The 21,115-nt window shown below is 37.7% G+C and overlaps 1 protein-coding gene across 18 annotated transcripts in view; it reads left to right on the plus strand.

Moving 5' to 3' along the window:
• Positions 1-21,115, plus strand: part of PARD3 (par-3 family cell polarity regulator) — a 668,633-nt gene that overhangs the window by 287,831 nt on the left and 359,687 nt on the right. For all 18 annotated transcript variants that reach the window (XM_056131187.1, XM_056131203.1, XM_056131194.1 and 15 more), the window contains exon 4: positions 10,495-10,673. In XM_056131187.1, coding sequence (XP_055987162.1) covers positions 10,497-10,673 — 177 coding nt within the window. In that variant the 5' untranslated portion in view covers positions 10,495-10,496. The remainder of the gene's footprint in view (positions 1-10,494; positions 10,674-21,115) is intronic.

A 21,115-nucleotide genomic window follows, 5' to 3' on the forward strand; every position in this document is an offset into this window, starting at 1 on the left:
AAAAACGTATAAATCTGTGCTTTTTGTATTTGCTTTAATTTATTATTAGATTTGCCATTTTTCACTTATTTAAAAAGCACCTTGCCTAGAGAAGCAAATCAATATTTACAGTGCATTAGTGCCACCGAGAATGTGAAATCTTGTGATGAGGGTTTATTGCTGTTTTATCCACTCTTCAAAGGAATGCACACATCAAACAGTCTGGACCGCCATCCTGGACCCAGTGACATCCTACCAGTCCCTATGTGCTTCATCCAGTAGCTTAATTATTGAAGATCCTTGTCTTTGAATTTCTTTTTCATATTTAGAAGGACGTACTTTGAAAATCTGTGTACTCAATAAACCTGAAGATTCAGGGAAAGTTTTATTATGCTCTTGATGCATCAATTTTCCTTAAAATGGGGATGAAAAATGGTAATAATAATCCCCAAGTAATCTTAAACGAGAAGTTTCTATTATATCTAATTACTGTAAAAAAAAACACAAATTACATCAGTCACACTGAAATAGCCCAGAAAGCTCTGCAAAAATGTAGCAAATCATAGGGAAGAAGGCTACATTCATATTTATTTCTCAGAAGCCACCACAAAATTGCATTCTTTGTGCAGTTACTATGTTTTATTGCAGCAGTTCAAGGTGGGAAACCTGTCAGATGAATCAGGCAGTTGTGTTGCATGATTCATTCTGATAAGTCCAGATGTTTTTAGTAATCTCTTTCATTAAAATCAGGTTCAGCTTGTCAAAGACGTCAATGCCATTTGTTGTTAGTTAGGCACCTTTGCCAAAGTAAAACTCTTGCTTGTTTTCATTTTCTTTTTGTTGCCTCTCCTACTTTAACCTGTTTGCAGGAATCTGCTAATGGCTGCTGTTGCTTCTTTGAAATGCTTTTCCGTTTCCCCTAATTCATTACATTCTAAGTTTTTCTAGGGCGATTGCTGGCATAGGCCCTATACTTTTTAATAGTATCTTCAGACTGATCACTGCAAGTTTTCTTAAACATTTTCCACGCACAGCCCCTTTTTACCTGCGCAATTTTTGTGTTACTTTGGGTATATAAAATAGGTATGCATTTCAAGCATTTGCTGATAATAGAGCATAGATTTATTTTAAAACAAATAGGTTGCAACTCCCTACCCCCCACCACAACTCTTTTACATGACCTCATATTGAGTTGTTGCCTTCAGTCTGCGAAGCGAGGCAATAGTTTGGGTTTGGTTTTTCTAGACGAGAAGACAGGATTGGTGAGGCGAACCAACATGTCGGATTATTATACTACTAGGCCCATGGTTGTTAAACTTTTTAATTAAACAATAAGTAAGTAAGTAAGTAAAGGCCCTCCCGTTGATCATCGATTTGCTCGAGCGGGCCCAGTAACGTCTCCATTTTGTGGTTACTGTGTTTGGCATATCGAATACGTCACGGGGAGCTTGCCAGGCTCTGCCGTGTGGGCGAGATACTCTCGGTAGCTTGCCGGGCTCTCCAAGAGGGGCGGAGGAATCGAACTCGGGTCGCCCATGTTGGCTGCATGCAAGGCAAACACCCTACCGCTGTGCTATCGCTCCAGCCCGTGCTATCGCTCCCCGTGACGTATTCGATATGCCAAACACAGTAACAACAATTAAACAATGTTCAACTTTATTAATGCCAGATTATATAAAATATAGGGGGCTGGGGCAATAGCACAGTGGTAGGGCATTGTCTTGCACGCAGCCAGCCCAGAGGAACCGGGTTCGATTCCTCCGCCCCTCTCAGAGGGCTCGTCAAGCTCCTGAGAGTATCTCTCCTGCACGGCAAAGCCTGCCAAGCTACCCGCAATGTATTCAATATGCCAAACACAGTAACAAGAAGTCTCACAATGGAGATGTTACTGGGCCTGCTGGAGCAAATCGATGAACAACGGGAGGACTGTGACTGTGATTACATATACTTTAATTTTTATGTTTTTAGTATTTAATTGGTGCTAGATTTAAAAAAAAAACAAACAAACTAGGCAATGGTTTTTATTCCCTAAAAATGCCTTTAAAATTTTTTTTTTTTTTTTAGGGCTGGAGCAATAGCACTGTGGGTAGGTCATTTGCCTTGCACTCAAGCAACCCAGATTCGATTCCCAGCATCCCATGTGGTTCCCTGAGCACTGCCAGGGATAATTCCTGAGTGCAAAGCCAGGAGTAACCCCTGTGCATCGCTGGGTGTGACCCAAAAAAAAATTTTTTTTTAAAAAAATGCATTAACTTAGCCATACTCAGGGGTTATTCCTGTTTCCTGTCTTTTTCCACAGGTGTGACTCCTGGGGATGCTCAGGAGTCCATAAATAATGTAGGAAATCGAACCCGAGTCAACGCAATACAGAGCAATTGCTTTCTTGCCTGTTATATCTCTCTCTCTGACCCTGCCCTGTCCCCCATTCCTGCACTCTTAGTTTTAGACTTGGTCTGGATGTTTGTCTCATTTTCTTTCTGTTCTTTCTGCATGTTTTTTCTTTCTCTCTCCCTCCCCTCTTCTCCCTTCCCTGTTTCTGACCTTCTCAGACCTGCCTTCTTTCCCTAGCCTTCCTTAAGTCTTGCCATGCTTGCATTTCTCTCCTCTCTTTCCTTCCTTCTCCTTTATCTTGTTTTTCTTTGTTCCTCCACCTTTTTTTTTCTTTCTCCATTATACATAAGCTTGACTTCTTTTGTTATTGGTTATATTTTCATGCATGCATAGGTTTATCTCTGGGTTCTTTTCTTCTATTCTATTAGTCTCTCTGTTGGTTTTATTTCAAAGTTATATTATTAACATTACTTTTGTTTCAAATAACAGTTGAGATTTGGAAGTGAGAAGCCTCTATTTCTTTCTCTTAAAAGTATTTCATTAAAAATAAATAAAATTTAAAAATTTATTTTGATTATACAGGTCTTTTGTGATTCCTTACAGGTTTCAGCAATTATTAGTTCAATTTTCTTGAAAAATGACATTATTTAAAAATATTTGTATTTTAAAAAAATTCTGTAGTGCTTAGGGCTTACTCCTGGTTCTTAGCTTAGGCATAACTCTTTGCTGGGGTTAGTAGAACAAATAGGGTAATGGGAAATAAAACAAGGTCAACCACATTCAAGGCAAGTGCTGACTGCCCGTTGTATTCTCTCTAGCCCCTGACCTTGTTATTTTACTAGGGATTGCTTTAGGTAAAATAAGGCCAGTGGCTTTTACTATTTGATATGTTCATCCTTGGGTGTCACTACTCCAACTTAGGGAAACTTTAAGGGTAAAACAAAGTTGTCTTTCACTAAAGAAAAAGTCTCTACCATTGACAACAGGCACAGAAGGATAAAATACAGGCCCTGTGGCATAAATCAGGACAATGATACCAAATGTATGCTCTACCCATTACACTGTGTGTGTGTGTGTGTGTGTGTGTGTGTGTGTGTGCACGTTTTTGCGTGTGTGTTTTCTTTTGGATGGTGTCATTCCTGTCTCTGTACTTAGGAGTCACTCCTGGGGGTGCTCAGGGAACCATAGGGGATGCTGGGGATTGAACCCAGCTCAACCACATGCAAGACAAAACTCCCTACCCAGTATACTATCTTTACTACCCTATACTGACAGGGTTTTTTTTGCAACCATTTTTATCTGATCTCCTTGATGAGATACATAATTATTACATTTTATTAATTCTTACAAGTCACATATTTAATGTGCCAACTGGAAGGTAGACACCAAGTACTAATACATAGATAAGATAAATGACTGTCTTGGGGGAAAAAACTTTCATGCTACACTTTGAGTAGTAAGAAAGATGGCCATTTTTTAGTGGGAAGACATTTTTATTTGAAGACTAACACAAAAGCCATGGTTATTCAGGCCTTGGAGTCTGGCAGACTTTCTTGAAACTGAATGTCGTCATCTTGTCACAACATGGCAAATGCATGGCAGTATTTGTGCCCAAAAATAACATTCATTCTTTCAAGTGAAAATGAAATTTGGGGAAATTTATTTGCCATTGTGAGCATAGTAACTTCCCAGTACTTAATACCTTTTCTGATGAGGTTGGCAATGATACTTACGTGTATGATTTTCTGCTCTGAAGAACAATGTCAGCATACAGAATCATTCATTAACAAACGTGTTCAAAATAGGCTTAAAAAATCTATTTAAAATGTAAGACAAACAAATAGATTTTATTATATCAAAGAATAATACTTTACATTTCATATTATATTAATCTTTGGAAACTCTCATTTATTTTGGTGTAATATTAGGGAAGAAATCCTTAATTATTGGAAAAGATTGTTAAAGTGCTCTTCTTTTTTCCAAGTAAAGACTTGTGGAGTTTTACAAAAATAATTTTTTTTTATTCAGACATATTGTAGCATATTGACACAGTGGTGAATACACAATGAAAACCCAGATGTCTTCTGTTTTGCAAATTTAAAAATATACCGTTCTTCCCACTTAAATCAGCTTTGGCTTTAGACTTTTCATAAAATTCTATTGTGCTTGTTGACATGTAATCAATTTGTTATTCTTACATGAAATAATTTTTTCCATTTTTTCCATTTGATATGGTAAATAGCATAGCCATCACCCATATAAGCAGGGGCTCTTTGGAATACTCATTGTCACTGCACAAAGGTCCTGAGAGCAGAGTTTTCTTAAGGGTAGCTTTTATTATCTGATTATCTTTTTTTTTTTTTCTTTACAAACCTGTAGACTTTTAGCTTTCTTCTTCCATTTCACTATTTCTGAAATCTGGACTGTTGGTTCAATCTCTTTATGTAGAGAATTCTCACTCAATTAGATGTTGCTATTAGTTTTAGCTAAATAATTCTTTTTTGTATATAGTCATTTAAAAATGAAATCCCTCCCCTTTATAAAATGGAGATGAACATATTTATGTATACTAGTAGCTAGGAATAGTTTGTTTGCCAGTGTTTTTTTTTTTTTTTAAGTGTTGTTATGTTGGTATTTATTGCAAGCATGAGTATACCCGAAAGGCAAAGGGTACAGAGTAGAAAAAAATTAATTTCCTGAGAAAGTTTTAGCACTTGACTCTTACTCTATATGCTTCACAGAGTTGCAATCTCAATTCCTCCTTCCACTTCCATCTTGGGGAGTTCTCTTGTACCTTATAAGTTTGTGCAGTTTATTGCCCTTAATAGAATTGTTAGGTAAGAATTTTGGTGATAATAAAGCTATGTACTGCTTGTGCAGCAACCCCAGTTTCCCCCACCAGTTTAACATCTCCAGTAAAATTTCATATAGCAATTATGAAAATTGCTATATGAAATATAGCAATATGGGAGTATAAAATTCTAGCAGGGTTGCCCTTGGTTTCATTTTTCTGCCTAATCTCCTTTAGGAGAGTCATTCTAGCCAATGTTGAAACTTCAAAATGAAAAAAAAAAAAGAAAAAAAACCCAAAATAATAGCAAACAAACCAAGGGTTGGGGGAATTCAGATCTTACTTTAGTCATTGGTTCTAATAGTCTTGCTGAAATTCCTGTATGTATGTGCCATTTAAAAAATTCTAATGATTTTTCATGTAGTTCTAAAACCACAAAGATAAAGATCCATGAAAATGCACCATTAGCAGTGTCAGAGACTTGTCCTGGCACCTACTCTCACCCCCTTGCAGTATCAACATGGGCACACTGTTGGTGTGCTTTTTTTGTTTTTAACTCATTCTGCTTTTACAGTGTTCTGTGTTGACTCAATTGTTTGTAAGAAATATTTGATTACTAGACTGTCATGGTGCCATTTGACATTCTTTAAAATATTATCATTATTATTTTCATTGAATCTCTGAGATACACGGTTACAAAGCTGTTCTGTGTATGGTTGAATTTCAGTCATACAGAGTTCCAGCACCCGTCTCTCCACCAGTGTACATTTCCTACCACCAGTGTACCCAGTTTCCCTCCTATCAGTTTACCCCCACTCTACCCCATCATGTCTGTGGCATAGAGCCATTTGACATTCTTTTGGTAAAAACATACTGCTTGCTTTCTGAATTGAGTTCTCTTCCTTTTTTATTCATCTGGTCATTAAATCTAGGACACCTTCTTGTCACTTGACAGTAGATCTAAATGGAATTACATTGAGGTAGCAGAAATGAGAATGATCCAGAAACTTTCTCTAATAAATGCTGTGTGTGAAGAACTACAGATGGAAACATCTGTGGCACTGGAGTTGAGGGGCTGTCCAGCATCCTGCCCAGGAAGCCAAGAGGTCTCAGTCCTTGCTGGAAACTATCTAGTCTCTGGCACCTTCCTTTTCTGTGTGTACAATTTTGAGGATTATAAATAATACACAACTATTTGTATTATAATAATACTAATGAGTCTTTTCTGTTTGAGGCTGACAGATTAAAATAGTGATAATGATCAATCATGTATCTAACCTGAATCATGTATTCAGTATTTTTCTCTTGGAGAAAGTTTCAGAGTAAGTAGAATAAACTGTTCTAGTGTCCCTGAGCGATAGCACAGTGGTAGGGCGTTTGCCTTGCACCCAGCCAACATGGCCGACCCAAGTTCGATTCCTCCGCCCCTCTTGGAGAGCCCGGCAAGCTACCGGGAGTATCTCGCCCACACTGCAGAGCCTGGCAAGCTCCCCGTGCTGTATTCCATATGCCAAACACAGTAACAACAAAGTCTCCAATGGAGACGTTACTGGGCCCTCTTGAACAAATCGATGATTAACGGGAGGGCCTTTACTTTACTTTTAGTGTGCCTGAGAAATTTGTTTTTGAAATCAGATAGTCCCTGAACTTATTTTGGGTTGAAGTATATCTTTATTTGTTAGTATTGTGGGTGATGCTCTTGGTCATGACCCCCCCCCCCCGTTTTTTTTAGACCTCTGTGAACTTTTTGTGCTTCCTTGTGATTTACACATAGAATTTGAGTTAGAGTTTCCTTCGAATTAAATTAATTAAGGACCCTATAATTGAAAAGAAATAAAATCTATGTCTAAGTAGCAGCGTTATTTTTGCCCCAAAGTATTTTTTCTCTCATCCTATGATATTATTTCTTTGTAATTTTTATTTAATGGATCTCGGAATAATTTTGTTAACTTGGATAGAACTTACCTTTTTTACATATAGTCAGGGCATTGTAGTTCTAACACAGATTTTTGGGTTTATTATATCTTTCTGAGTTCATTTTGAGAGTTTATCATACTTTGACAGAATTTATCTCCCTCCCTCCCTCCCTCCCTCCCTCCTTTCCTCCTCCCTCCCTCTCTCTCTCTCTTTCCCTCCCTCCCAAGGGCTATCACACACTTTTGTACAAACTGAAAAACATTCTTTAAAAATTTTATGTGTGTTCCCATGTACAAAAGTAAGATCAAAATGGATTAAAGACCTCAACATCAGACCGGAAACCATAAGGTACATTGAAGACAAAGTTGGCAAAAACCTCCATGACATTGAAGCTAATGGTATCTTCAAAGATGTCACACCAGTGGCCGAGCAAGTGAAAACAGAGATAGATAAATGGGACTATCTTCAACTAAGAAGCTTCTGCACCTCAAAAGAAACAGTGACCAAAATACAAAGACAGTCTACAGAATGGGAAAGGATATTCGCTGAATACACATCTGACAAGGGGTTGATATCAAGGATATATAAAGTACTGGTTGAACTCCACAAGAACAAAACATCCAACCCCATCAAAAAATGGGGCAATGAAATGAACAGAAACTTTCTCAAAGAAGAAATCCGAATGGCAAAAAAAAAACACATGAGAAAATGCTCTACATCATTAATCATCAGGGAGATGCAGATCAAAACCACAATGAGATACCATCTCACACCTCAGAGACTGGCCCACATCCAAAAGAACAAAAGCAACCAATGCTGGCGTGGATGTGGCGAGAAAGGGACACTCCTTCACTGTTGGTGGGAATGCCGACTGGTTCAGCCCTTTTGGAAAACAGTATGGACGATTCTCCAAAAATTAGAAACTGAGCTCCCATTTGACCCAGCAATACCACTCCTGGGAATATATCCCAGAGAGGCAAAAGTGCATAGTCGAAGTGACATCTGCACTTGTTTGTTCACTGCAGTACTCTTTACAATAGCCAGAATCTGGAAAAAACCTGAGTGCCCAAGAACAAATGACTGGTTAAAGAAACGTTGGTACATCCACACAATGGAGTACTATATAGCTGTTAGAAAAAATGAAGTCATGAAATTTACATACAAGTGGTACTACATGGAAAGTATCATGCTAAGCGAAATGAGTCAGAAAGAGAGGGATAGACATAAAACGATTGCATTCATCTGGGGGACATAAAGTAACAAAATAGGAGATTAATACCCAAGAATAGCCGAGATCGGTACCAGGAGAATTACTCCATGGCTTAGAGGCCAGCCGGGCATTCTAGGGGAAAGGGCAGCTCAGATAGAGAAGGGAGCACCAAATAAAGGGTGTTTGGAGAATCCTCCCAGGATGGGAGATGCATGCTAAAAGTAGACTATGGACTGAACATGAATGCCAGTCAGTGCCTATTTTGCAGACCTCAACACGCAAAAGGAGAGAGAGAGAACAAAAGGCAGGGTGGGATGGGGGGGTGGGTATGGGAGGGATACTGGGATCCATGGTGGTGGAAAATGGGCACTGGTGGAGGGATGGTTATTTGATCATTGTATAATTGAAACCCAAGCACAAAAATTTGTAAATCTACAAATGTACCTCATGGTGTTTCACTAATAAAAATTTAAAAAAAATTATGTGTTTTTCTCCATGTTAACAAACTTTTCTATGATTGTGTTTTCAGGCTCTATTTTCCATATCCATATGATGTAGAAGCAAATGTTAAATTCAGTATTGTTATGATTCATATGCATCTGTTTTCAAATTGTTTCTAATTTGCTTTAGCTTCTGTGGGACTCTTGGACTGGGCAGTAGTGTAAATGTAACATTGGATGTAAAGAGTCTGTCTTTAATATCTGCCAGGACCTCTGTACCCACACAGTAGTCCAGTTTATCAATGTGCCCACAGTATTTCTCATAAATGATGAGTTCAGACCTTCAAATTTAAATCATCATTCTTTGATGATTTGAAAAACCATTTTTCTCCTATGTCATTTTAAGAAACATTGCGCCTAATTTAATCCAAATTTATTGCCATGTATTTGGAGTGCTTTCACTCAGTTCCGTGCGGGGCATTTGACTCCAGCATTCAGTGTTATTGATTGTGCTTTTATTCTTATTTTTGTGGTTCTGCTTCTCTCTCGCTTTAACGTTGATCATATCTGCTAACATGGTTCTCAGTGCTACTGATACAAGTGTGAGCCTCAGTTTGTTACTGATTTTTGTTATAATAATTGCAAACTCCTCTGTTATGTGATTACAGTTGTTAAAACATTTTTTAGTATTTGTGTATTTACATGGCAGATACTACCTGCATATTTACATATTGCTTTAAAATTTTCTTTTATCTCAAGGAAAATTAATATGTTTGATCTCTATAATATTGTATAATATGTTATTGAACAAAAGGAATATTTTCTTTAGGGCTGAAGTGATACTGCAGTGGTTAGGGCACTTGTTTGGCATATGTCCATCCTGGTTTCACATCCCAGATATTTCTGTTGTGACCTGTTCACTGCCAGGAATGATTCCTGAGTATAGAGCTAGGAGTAACCCCTGAGCACTGCCAGTGTGGCCCCTAACAGGAAAACACAGTTTTTTATTTAGCAGAATTCTCTAATAGCTATCACTGTATGTATTTTTCAACTCAAAAGTTATAAAATTTGTTCTCCAGCTTAGATTTGTTGCTCTTAGCACTAGCACTATCCTCTCGTTGTTCATCGATTTGCTCGAGTGGACCCAGTAACATCTTCCATTGTGAGACTTATTGTTAAGTGTTTGGCATAACGAATGCGTCACAGGTAGCTTGCCAGGCTTTGCCGTGCTGACTAGATAGTCTCAGAAGCTTGCCGGGCTATCCAAGAGGGGCAGAGGAATTGAACCCGGCTTGGCCGGGCTGACTGCGTGCAAGGCAAATGCCCTACCACTGTTCTATTGCTCCAGCCCTTAATCTTGAGAAAATGCTGGAAATAGTGGTTATCATTATTACTCTCTGGGGATGGCACACTCTCTTTGGCACTGTTTTGAGCCCTATATTTCTATTAATCCCACAATTCCCTGGGAAACTGCTATTTTATGCCTGTAGAAGTGGGATGAGAGTAGAATCTGTGGACAGTTAGCCAGCCTGCCCACAGCCTCACAAATAACAAGCAGCAAATTGCAAGTACAACCTCAGCCCACCTGACTGCAGAATAGGTTTTCCCATCTTCACCACATTTCTTTTACCAGAGAGTATTCTTTTAAAGAACAAGTGGAATTTTTGTTCATTTGCAGTGCTCCGTCACTGAACGTGTTCATCTGTTTTTTGATTTGTTTTGGGGATTTGCTACATTTATTTTCATAGTACTTCATAGACATGGTTGCCCGTTTTCAGCAAACTCATAATGCTTTTTTTTTTTTGTGTGTGTGTGTGTGCTTGTAGATATGCCTCTTCATGTCCGACGAAGCAGTGATCCAGCTTTAATTGGCCTTTCCACTTCTGTCAGTGATAATAATTTTTCCTCGGAAGAGCCTTCACGGAAAAACCCCACACGCTGGTCGACAACAGCTGGCTTCCTCAAGCAAAACACTGCTGGTAGCCCTAAAACTTGTGACAGGAAGGTAAGCACTTCTGACTGGTGACTTCTTAGTGTCATTGATGAGCGGCATCTGATGAAAGTGAACACTATGGTCATTTATCCTATATTTCCAGGTGGTAGTTCTTTTCTTCCTCCGAAAGAGAAGCTTGCTATGTAATCTTAGGGAAATTTTCATCATTCACCTAATTTATTTTAGTCCTTGACCTACTTTAGTATAAAGGAATAAACAGTACCTTAGTATATTTCCCCCAATTCACTTGTTAATACTTTTTGCCATATATTGCTGCAGACTTGTATCATTCTGTTCTGCTACACTTCAGTTTAAGCCAGTGATCTTTAAGCTGTGCTTGCTATTTTCGCTCCTGAATCTATAAACCTCTTTTGAATGAATTAATAAACATTTTTTAATGCAGAGAGTAATTTAGCATAATAGGTATTGAAAAATGTGGAAACATGCTACTCACAAATTAATATTAATATAAATAGTTTGGTATTTGCTTGATTTATCCTCTACATTTGTGTAAAAATATCTACTTTAAATATTTTCACTTGGTTTTGCATTTCAACAAACTGTTCTTTGCACTATCTTTTTTTTCCTACCCAGAGTGAAAAAAGATTTAAACTGAGAACAGTCTATTGGGTCAGGAAATATAAACTGCTCTGTAGTTTCTAGCATTTAGATTAGGCTTAACTGTTGGACTCATTCTTGTAAAATACATATCTGCTAAGAAATTTTACCAGTGTCTTATTGAAATTAACTTGCAAGTTTAGAATTTGTTACAAGACTATCCAAAGGAGACTTTAGTTAGTGAATACATTCATGATATATGTTTTGAAAATAGACCTAATTTGCATAGATATTCACAAATATAAAAATAATTCAAATGGCAGCTAGGAAATTTTGACTTTATGAAGGTTTTCCTCTTATAGCTTAAGTCATCTAGGTAATCAGTGCTTTTTAAAAAAATATTTAAAATCTTGCATGTGGGAGTCAGGTCTAGTTCCAACTGAAAGAACCACTGTAGAGTGTTGATTTTGTTTTTTGAATTAAAATATTTTATCATGATTTTTAGGAAACATAGTTACAATTTGCTTATTGCTGTATACAGTTTCTGCACCTCACTACACTGTAGCTATTTTAAACATAGGTCCATTATTGTATCACTGTCATCCTGTTGTTCATTGATTTCCTCGAGCAGGCACCAGTAACGTCTCCTTTGTCCTAGCTCTGAGATTTTAGAAAGTGCCACATTCAAGGCTCTTTCAGGGTCAGGAGAATGAGACCCATCATTGTTGCTGGTTTTTGGCATATTGAAAATGCCACGGGGAGTTTGCCAGAGTCTGCTGTGTGGGCAGGATACCTTTGGTAGCCTGCCAGGTTCTCCAGAGTAAGGACTAGATAATAAGATGTAACGTGGATGCAAATGCGGCCATGCACTTCCAGGAGCTGGATTTTATAATCTCTAGGTCTTGGCCGTTGATGGGATTACATGGTGCTGGGGGCAGTTGGTGGGTGTAAGGCCAACATACTGGACGATGGGGGACCTGGGTGGCGGAGGCCGAGTCCCAATCTGAGCAGGCTTGGAGATCTACATTCTGGGTCCCGCACACCTGTGTTTCTCTGCTGGTTCCTTCATGCGTGAGGCTCGTCCGAACATGTGGAGAGTGGTCTTAAGCATGGCTGTGGCTGGTTCCAGAGGTCTTCAGCTGCCGGGACTCTGCTCGGGGTGGGGAGAGAAACTCAACCCACCCTCCTCCAGTGGGCCCCCGTGAGGACAGCCAGGTGCGGAGACAGGGGACTTTGCTCTGTTCTCTTCCGGGACCTGTTTTCTTTTTCTTCCCCATTTTTATTAGTGAAACACCATGAGGTACAGTTGTCACTGTCACTGTCACTGTCCTCCCCTTGTTCATCGATTTGCTTGAGTGAGCCCAGTAACGCCTCCATTGTGAGACATCTCCATTGTAACTTGTTGTTACTGTGTTTGGCATATCAAATACGTCACAGGTAGCTTGCGAGGCTTTGCCGTGTGGGTGAGATATTCTTGGTAACTTGCCGGACTCTCTGAGAGGGGCGGAGGAATCAAACTTGGTTAGGCCGGGTTGGTCGCATGCAAGGCAAACGCCCTACCTGCTGTGCTATCGCTCCAGTCCATATATATATGATGTTGCTAAATGTTTGGGAAACTAATAGAACAAGTTAAATTATAATCCCAAATCTGAGCATCAACATCTTAGTGAAGTCTTTTTTTTTTCAGTTTGAATTATGAATTACTATGAATAAATAGTTCTAGATGATGACTGGCAGCCACAGCCTCTTCTGTTCCTACCCCCACCCCCAAAATCAGTTTGCAGGGAGACCTCCTGACAATACGGGCACCAGGATAGCTAAGGTTCAGTATAAGTACCAGTTTATGAGAGAATATTGGCTTCCCCAGAACAGGAAAAGACTATGCTCTAAATTTTAACTTGCTTGTGTTTTTGTCTCCAAGTTTGTTTTCTGTGTCTGTATCAGATTCATTATTGCCTGAATCAATTCATTGTTGCCTGTTGTAAAAATGCTTCCTGTATTCCTGTATTTCAGTGTTCACAAGAAAAGCTTGGAAAAAAGCATACATGCTGCTCACAGTTAAATTCGTTTCTTTGTGTGTTGAATTCACGAGAGCTTGTCTATGCTGAAAAATTTCAAGATTCACAAGTTCACTTCAGTGTGTAATGATTTAGTTTTTCTTCTAGAAAAAAGAAAATAGTTTGGGTCTATAGTCTTGTGCTTTATTACTCTGTGGTTTAAATACTTTGGCATTCTTCTATAGTCCTTCTACATGGTAGGAGATTAATCTATATGGTTCTTGTCAAGGGAAGAGTCTCGATTTTATTCATGTTTTCTGAACTTCTTTCTTTCCTGTTTCCCCACATTTTGTACCTCAGTGACTTTTTCAACTCTTAGAGAATATTTTCACTCACAACTTGTATGGAAATCTCTTATTAAAGATGTTTTTCATGTGAGAATTTATATCTGCTTAATAGCTCATCTTGGGAATGAGTATTTCAATCAGTGTGAATACTTAAATCATTTTGCTACCTCTTTGGTCATTCTTATTCAGTCAGTGTCTCTGAGATTAAAGAATTCAGCTAGTACGTGGGCAGCCTCTGATTCATTCCATCAAGAAAGGTGTAATGAGGCACTTATCAGAATCAGCCTACCGTGAAGTTTCAAGGATAAAGTCTATGTATGATTTTACCATGCAGTTGTTAGAAGCTATTGTCTCTATCCCCTAAATAACTGGAGAGTTGCTTTCCTAATCTATATTACCCCTCTTCACCCCTCCCAATAACATCTTGTAGATTTAGTTACAAAAATTTATCTTGACTAGGCTCCAAGAGAGATTTTTTCAAATCTGGTTAGAGAACAGGGAGGGAAGTCACAAGAGTACTTGTGTTGGCATTATGAGCTTTTAAAATCATTTCTCTTTGGATTTTAAAGAGAAACCTTAAAATGCTTCTGACCCCTAGGATTCTTATTTGTTTGATTTAGTTCCTTGGCATGTTTGGTATCTTCCCAATGCCCCTTATACATGCAAGCATTTGGAAGAAATGCAGTCTTAATTATAACTTAGTCATCTCTCTTTTCCTTAGAAGAGTTGTAAGATCTTTCTTCTAACTTTAGAAAACTATTTTTATAAGTATTTCTTGTAGTATATTTTAAGATTCACTTTTTTTTATGTAACTCCTCTTAACATTTATAAAGTAATGAAGTATAACAGTATAAAGAAATGGTAAGTGATTTGAAATCTTGAAGATTAGTATTGACATTTTTATGTATTAATTTCAGGACTTCTATAGAAATAACAACTGTCTCTATTACTAAAAAAGAAATCATTTGACAAGTAGATTAATTATATGCTCTTTTTCACTAGTTTATATTCTGTGAGAACATTTTCTTATATATCTTATAAATATTAATGTCTTGCATAATGTTTTATTATGCAGTGATAGATATTTAAAATGGGTTAGATAAGACATTATTTGGATGTGACTTGCTGGTAAAGTATTTGCCTTGTATGTGTGTGAGATCCCAGGTTCCATTCTTGGCACATACCACACCATACCACTAAGATAAAAATCATTTTCCCTTCTTAAAAAAACAAGCTCGGAAATATGTAATCCACGGGTGGTACAATGACTCTATAAAGTCCAGCCTTTTTCAGCTGTCTCCCTGGCCCATCCAGGACAACCAGTTTTCATGTTGTTGTTTCTTTCCTCGATGAACATGGAATGTGGTTTGATTTTCCTGTACCTTCACTTACTTAATAATGATTCACAGTTTTCTTTGTATATGTAAAGTCACCTCATTTCCTCCCCCCCCCCCCCCTTTTGAGGACCATGTGTGTTTCTGGAGCCACTCAGCAGTGCTCAGGGCTTTCCACTGGCTCTGCTTAGGAAACATGCTTGTGGAGCTTGAAGGGCCAAGCGTGGTTCTAGAGTTCCATCCCAGATTGGCTGCATGCAGGGCAAGACAAGAACCTTACCCTCTTGCTCAGGCCCCATGATCACCTTTTATGCTAAATAAATCAAATACTTGATTTTTTTTGGAAAGAGCATGTCAAAATTTTAATGGGATTAAATAAAATTTTTTTCTTCAAGTTCATTGTTCACATGTAAAAATAAAACATTTCTGTGTATTGATTTTGTATTTGCCAATTTTCTATGTAGTTTTATTGCTTCTGAAATTTGATGGTAGAATCTTTAGGGTTTTCTATCTATGGTATCATCACGATTTGTGCTAGTTTTTATTCTATTAAAGTCATTTCCTTCTATTCCCATTTTCTTTCTAGGTTTTTTTCTTTTACAATCATAGATGGGTGTTGGATCTTGTCTAATGCTTTCTCTACTCCATTGGCTTAATTATATTTTATCTTTTCTTTTATTAACGTGGCACATAATATTAATTGACTTATTGACTTATATTGTACATCTTTGTATTCTTGAATAAATTCACCTGATCTTGGTGTACAATTTTTTCAAGTGTATTTTTTAATTTGAATGACTAAGATTTTGTTGAGGACCTTTTCATCTGCCTGTGTTCATTCACGTATGTTGCACTTTGATTTTATATTTTAGTTGTGCATCTAATTTTGGCATCATTATAATACTGGCATTGTAGAAATTTTCCATAATAATTGCTTTTTCTTTGGCTTTAGTGGGATAGCCTGAGAAGGATAGGAAGTAGGTACTCAAAAAGTTTAAAGACCTGACTTGTATTTAGCTGGTGTTTGTTAACTTTTTGTTGATTTTCCTGTTGATTGACATTTATATTTTACAAGTTTCTGTTCATTCTTGTAAGTAACCATTGGTAGTTTCTTTCAGAGAATATCCTTAAATTTTATAGTTTATGTTGACATCTGATTACTTTAGGATAGATTTCAGAAGTAGACTTATCTGATCAAGCAAATGATTTACTTTAAAGTTATATATACTTGTTTCCCATAAATTCATGAAAAATAGCACATACCATATATAGGAATTGTAAAACATGATAAGAAGTCTTAGGTGGAGTGAGCTAAGAGATGTGAGTAGTGGTAAAACAAAGAAATAACTGGCACTGATTTTAAATTCCAGAATTTCCTGTCTTGCTATTTTGTTTTAATGGTTCTTTTCATCTATTTACCAGAAATTACTTGTGAATATGTAAAAAATGTAACACACAGATTACTTTATTCTTTTTAGAAAATTTGTTTATGTTTGTTTAATATAGCTTTGTTGGATCTAGATCTATTTTTGAGTAAGTGTATACTAGTTATTTTGAATTGTGTATTTTAAAGCGGTTAATTATTCTGTCATAATTGAAAGTTTTAAAAGAAAAATCTGGAGTCATTTACTGAATTTTATTTTATGACTTTTTACTTTATAATGATCAAACTTATCATGTTCAAATGAAAATAAGTTAATTTTTTTGGTTTTGGGTCATATCCAGTGATATTCAGGGGTTATTCCTCACGTTCACTCCTGGTAGTGCTCAGTTGCGATTCAGATTTGGTTGGCTGCATACAAGGCAAGCACCCTATCTTCTGCGCTATCTCTCTAGTTCCCCAAAAATTAGTTTAAATTTTAAAACTAAAGAAGATTTTTGCAGAACTCATTGCATCTTTTGTATCTTAGTCTATCAATGCCAAAATTTATAACAGGAAAATCAAAGCTGTTATATAGGCAATGTTTGTGTTTTTTGTTCTTTTGTGCATTTTCCCTTTCATTGCCATCCCTACCTTAATATAAAGTTCTTTTTATATACAGGGTAAGAATGCCAAACTGTCTTGATTTTGCATGGGGTCACCATGCTAATTCAAAAGTAAAAAATTTTCCCATTCTATGGGCTATTTTGTATCTAGGTCACCATTTCTTTTGACTTTCAGAAACTTTTAAGTTTAATGTAATCCTATTTGTTTATCTTTCCTTACACTTGTTTGTTCGTTCAGTGGTATTTCAACTTTGAAGATGTCTTTAGCTTCAGTGTCACAGACGTTTCTGCCTACATTTTTCTCCATGTACATTATGGATTCAATTCTTCTCATGAGGACTTCAGTCCATTTTGATATGACTTTTGTGCCTGGCATTAAGAAGAGGTCTGCGTTCATATCTTTGCATCTAGCTGCTCAGTTTTCCCTACACCACTTGTTGTAGAGGCTTTCCTTGCTCCATTTCATATTTCTTGCTCCCTTATAAAAATTTAAGTAATACATTTGAGGGTTTGTGTCAGGCTATTCAACTCTATTCCATTGGTTTGCAGGTCTGTCTTTATTGCAATACCATGCTGTTTTAATAACTACCACTTTGAAATACAGTTCGGGGAAAGTTGGGGAAAGTTATGCCTCCCATCTTTTTTTCCAAGGATTACTTTAGTTATTCATGGCGCTTTAACATTCCATATGAATTTTAATGGTGTTTGATCTATTTCTTTAAAAAATGGCTTGGAGATATCCATCTGACAAAGGGTTCATATCAAAAATATATAAAGCCCCGAAAGAACTTTACAAGAAAAAAACATTTAACCCCATCAAAAAATGGGGAAAAGGAATGAACAGAAGTGTCCTCAATGAAGAAATACAAATGGCCAAAAGGCACATGAAAAAAATGCTCCACATCACTAATTATCAGGAAGATGCAAATGCAAACAACAGTGAGATGTCATCTCACTCCACAGAGACTGGAACACATCCAAAAAACGAAGAATAACCAATGCTGGTGTGGATGCAGGGAGAAAGGGACTGTCCTTTGTTGTTCGTGGGAATGCTGACTGGTCCAGCCTTTTTTGAAACAATATGGTCATTTCTCAAAAAAAACTAGAAATCGAGCTTTTAAATGATCCATTACTACCACTTCTGGGAATATACCCTGGGAGCCCCAAAACACACAGCAGAAATACCATCTGCCCCTGTTCACTGTAGCATTATTTACAATAGCCAGAATCTGGAAACAATTCTCAAGTGCCCTAGAATAGATGACTGGATAAAGAAAATATGGTACATTTACACAGTGGAGTACAATGCAGCTATTAGGAAAAATGAAAGCTCATAAATGGACGTACATGGAGAGTATCATGTTGAGTGAAATAAGTCAGAAGAAGAGGGACAGACATAGAATGACAGGACTCATTTTTTGGATATTAAAAAAAGAAGAAAAAACACAGTATGCGACAAATATCCAAGGACAGTAGAAACAAGGGCCAGGAGGACTTCCAAGAAGAAGAGGGGGGTAGTTAGGATAGAGATGGAAACACTATGACAATGATGGATGGAAATGACCACTCTGAACGAGAGTTGAATGCTGAGAGAAGATAAAGGAAGGTAAATTATAACCTGTTGTCAGCACCCTGTATTGCAAACTATAATGCCCAGAAGAAGTGGGAGGGGAGAAGGAGAGGAGGAATGGTTGGGGGAGAGGAAGAAGGAGAGTAAGAGGGAGAGAGGGAAGAGGAGGGAGAGGGAGAAGCAGAGGCAGAAGCAGAGACAGAGGCAGAGGAAGAAAAGTGCCTGCCTCTATAGCAGAAGGATAGGGATGGTGGTGGTAGGGAAACTAGTGACTTTGGTGGTGGGAAATATACACTGGTGAAGGGATGGGTGTTGGAACATTGTACAACTGAAACCTAATTATGAACAACTTTGTAACTGTGTATCTCACAGTGATTCAAAAAAATATTGTTGGAAAGTAAAATTTGTCAGAAAAAGCATTCCTCTTGTTTTATTAGTCGAGAAAACACTTTTATACTTAACTCACAGAAGGTTTTGAGGACTTACCCCTGTTCACTAACTCAGGATTAGTCCTTGAGTGCTGAGTGTTGGGTCTCCACAAAGTAAACTAAGTATAAGCTACTTTAACCTGTTTCTTTGCTTCCTCACCCCCTTTTCCAAAATTTGATGCTTTAGTCTCTGCTGTTTCTTATTCATTTTTAAATTTTAGGCATGCTGCCTTACTATAGTCTTACCAATTGGGCTTCCTGCATACAGTGTTCCAACACAATGCAGTCTAGCATAATGCCCTTCACCTACACCTCACTCATTCTCGCTTTCCCTGGTTTGTTTAGTTTGCTACTTCTGTGTATAAGGTCAGTCTTGGTCAGATTGAAAATTACTGTTTTATTTTTTAAACTAGCACAGTTGACTAGTTGGCTATTTAAAAAAAGAAATCAGGGGCTGGAGAGATAACACAGCGGGTAGGGCATTTGCCTTGCATGCGACCGACCCGGGTTCGATTCCCAGCATCCCATATGGTCTCCTGAGCACTGCCAGGAGTAACTCCTGAATGCAGAGCCAGGAGTAACCCCTGTGCATCGCCAAGTGTGACCCAAAAAGAAAAAAAAAAAAGAAATCAGAGATGTGCATCGTTTTGGTATTTTTTTTGAATAATTTATTTATTGGATCACTGTGGGAAAAGTTACAAAGCTTTCAGGTTTAGGTCTCAGTCATGCAAATATCAAACACATTTCCCTTTAACCAATACTTATTTTTTACCCTGAAGAACCCCAATAAAACCCCACCCCCCACCCCTCCCAGTGCCTGCGAGGCAGATGAATTCTAGTTAACACTCTATCTGCTTTGATTAGATTCATTGTTTCAATAAAAGATGCACCACTATTATTTAGAGTTTACCTCCCCCCCCCCCCCCCCCCCAAATCAGACATGCTGAAAAAGCATTGTGAAGTGATTTGCTTTCTACAGCTGGGTTCAAGAATTAAATGTTGGTTTTGGATTTCCGCTATTTTACTTATTAACCCTGGAAGTATTTCTACTGAAAGTCAGATAATTAAGAGATTGGTTTCTGTGTTCTGGAGTCGTGGCCATGCCGGAGAGCCGCTCGTGGGGGGCAACTGATGACCTCGGTAGGGCGTGAAGGACAATTCTAGCTACCATCTAGTTATATTGTTTAGAAATCTCAGATTAAAAGTAATTCTTTAGTGCCACCTGCTTCCTCAGTGAGAGACTAATGTCTGTACTTAATTTTCTGCAGCAGTAGCTTCAAAAGTGATTCAGAGGAGACCTAGACCAATAAGTATTTTATAAAATTTGTTACTTCCTGCTAAAAGTTTCTAAAGCTATAAGTTTTAGTCTACTGTTTTGCGTTTTAAAAATCTAATTTAAATGCAGTTCATTTTTGTTATTTCTAGTATGTGGTGTTCATAATTATTTCTATAATAGGGCAACGTTAAGTGCCAACATCACCTAATCTGCGTTGTTAATAATCTTGTCTCATTTATGTTCACATTTAGGGTTGTTATCTGCCTTTGTGTACTGAAAAAATTATAACTTTTATCAAATCTACAGAATACCATGGTACTACTGAGAAAAAAATTATACCTGATTGTGATAATTTTAGAATTCACAAGCTAGTCCAGGACTATAAAACCAAAGTAATGTCAGAATTTTTACTGACCTTTCTCAGAATTATTTATAATAGAAAAATATGTTGCACCCATGTTTTTTGTATCTTTGTGTTAGGAGGAGAAAATAGTTTTGATTAAATTATATAGAACAAAATCACTGTCACTGTCACGGTCACTGTCCTCCCGTTGTTCATCGATTTGCTTGAGCGGGCCCAGTAACGTCTCCATTGTGACAATTGTTACTGTGTTTGCCATATCGAATACGTCACGGGGAGCTTGCCAGGCTTTGCCGTGTGGGTGAGATACTCTCGGTAGCTTGCTAGGCTCTCTGAGAGGGACAGAGGAATCTAACCCCAGTCGGCCATGTTGGCCGCTTGTAAGGCAAACGCCCTAACCACTGTGCTATCGCTCCAGCCCTAACCACTGTGCTATCGCTCCAGCCCATAGAACAAAATTTCTGTTAAATTATATCAAACATATCTTGGTCTACTTAAATATATTTTGAGTCTTTTCCAGAAATGTGGTTCAGTGGCATAGCACATGCTTTGCATTTGTAAGGCCCTGAGTTTGACTTCTGGAACTTCAAAACAAAT

Source organism: Sorex fumeus, unplaced genomic scaffold (assembly GCF_029834395.1).
Source record: "Sorex fumeus unplaced genomic scaffold, SorFum_2.1 ptg000007l, whole genome shotgun sequence".
In the NCBI taxonomy this organism is placed as follows: Eukaryota; Metazoa; Chordata; class Mammalia; order Eulipotyphla; family Soricidae; genus Sorex; species Sorex fumeus.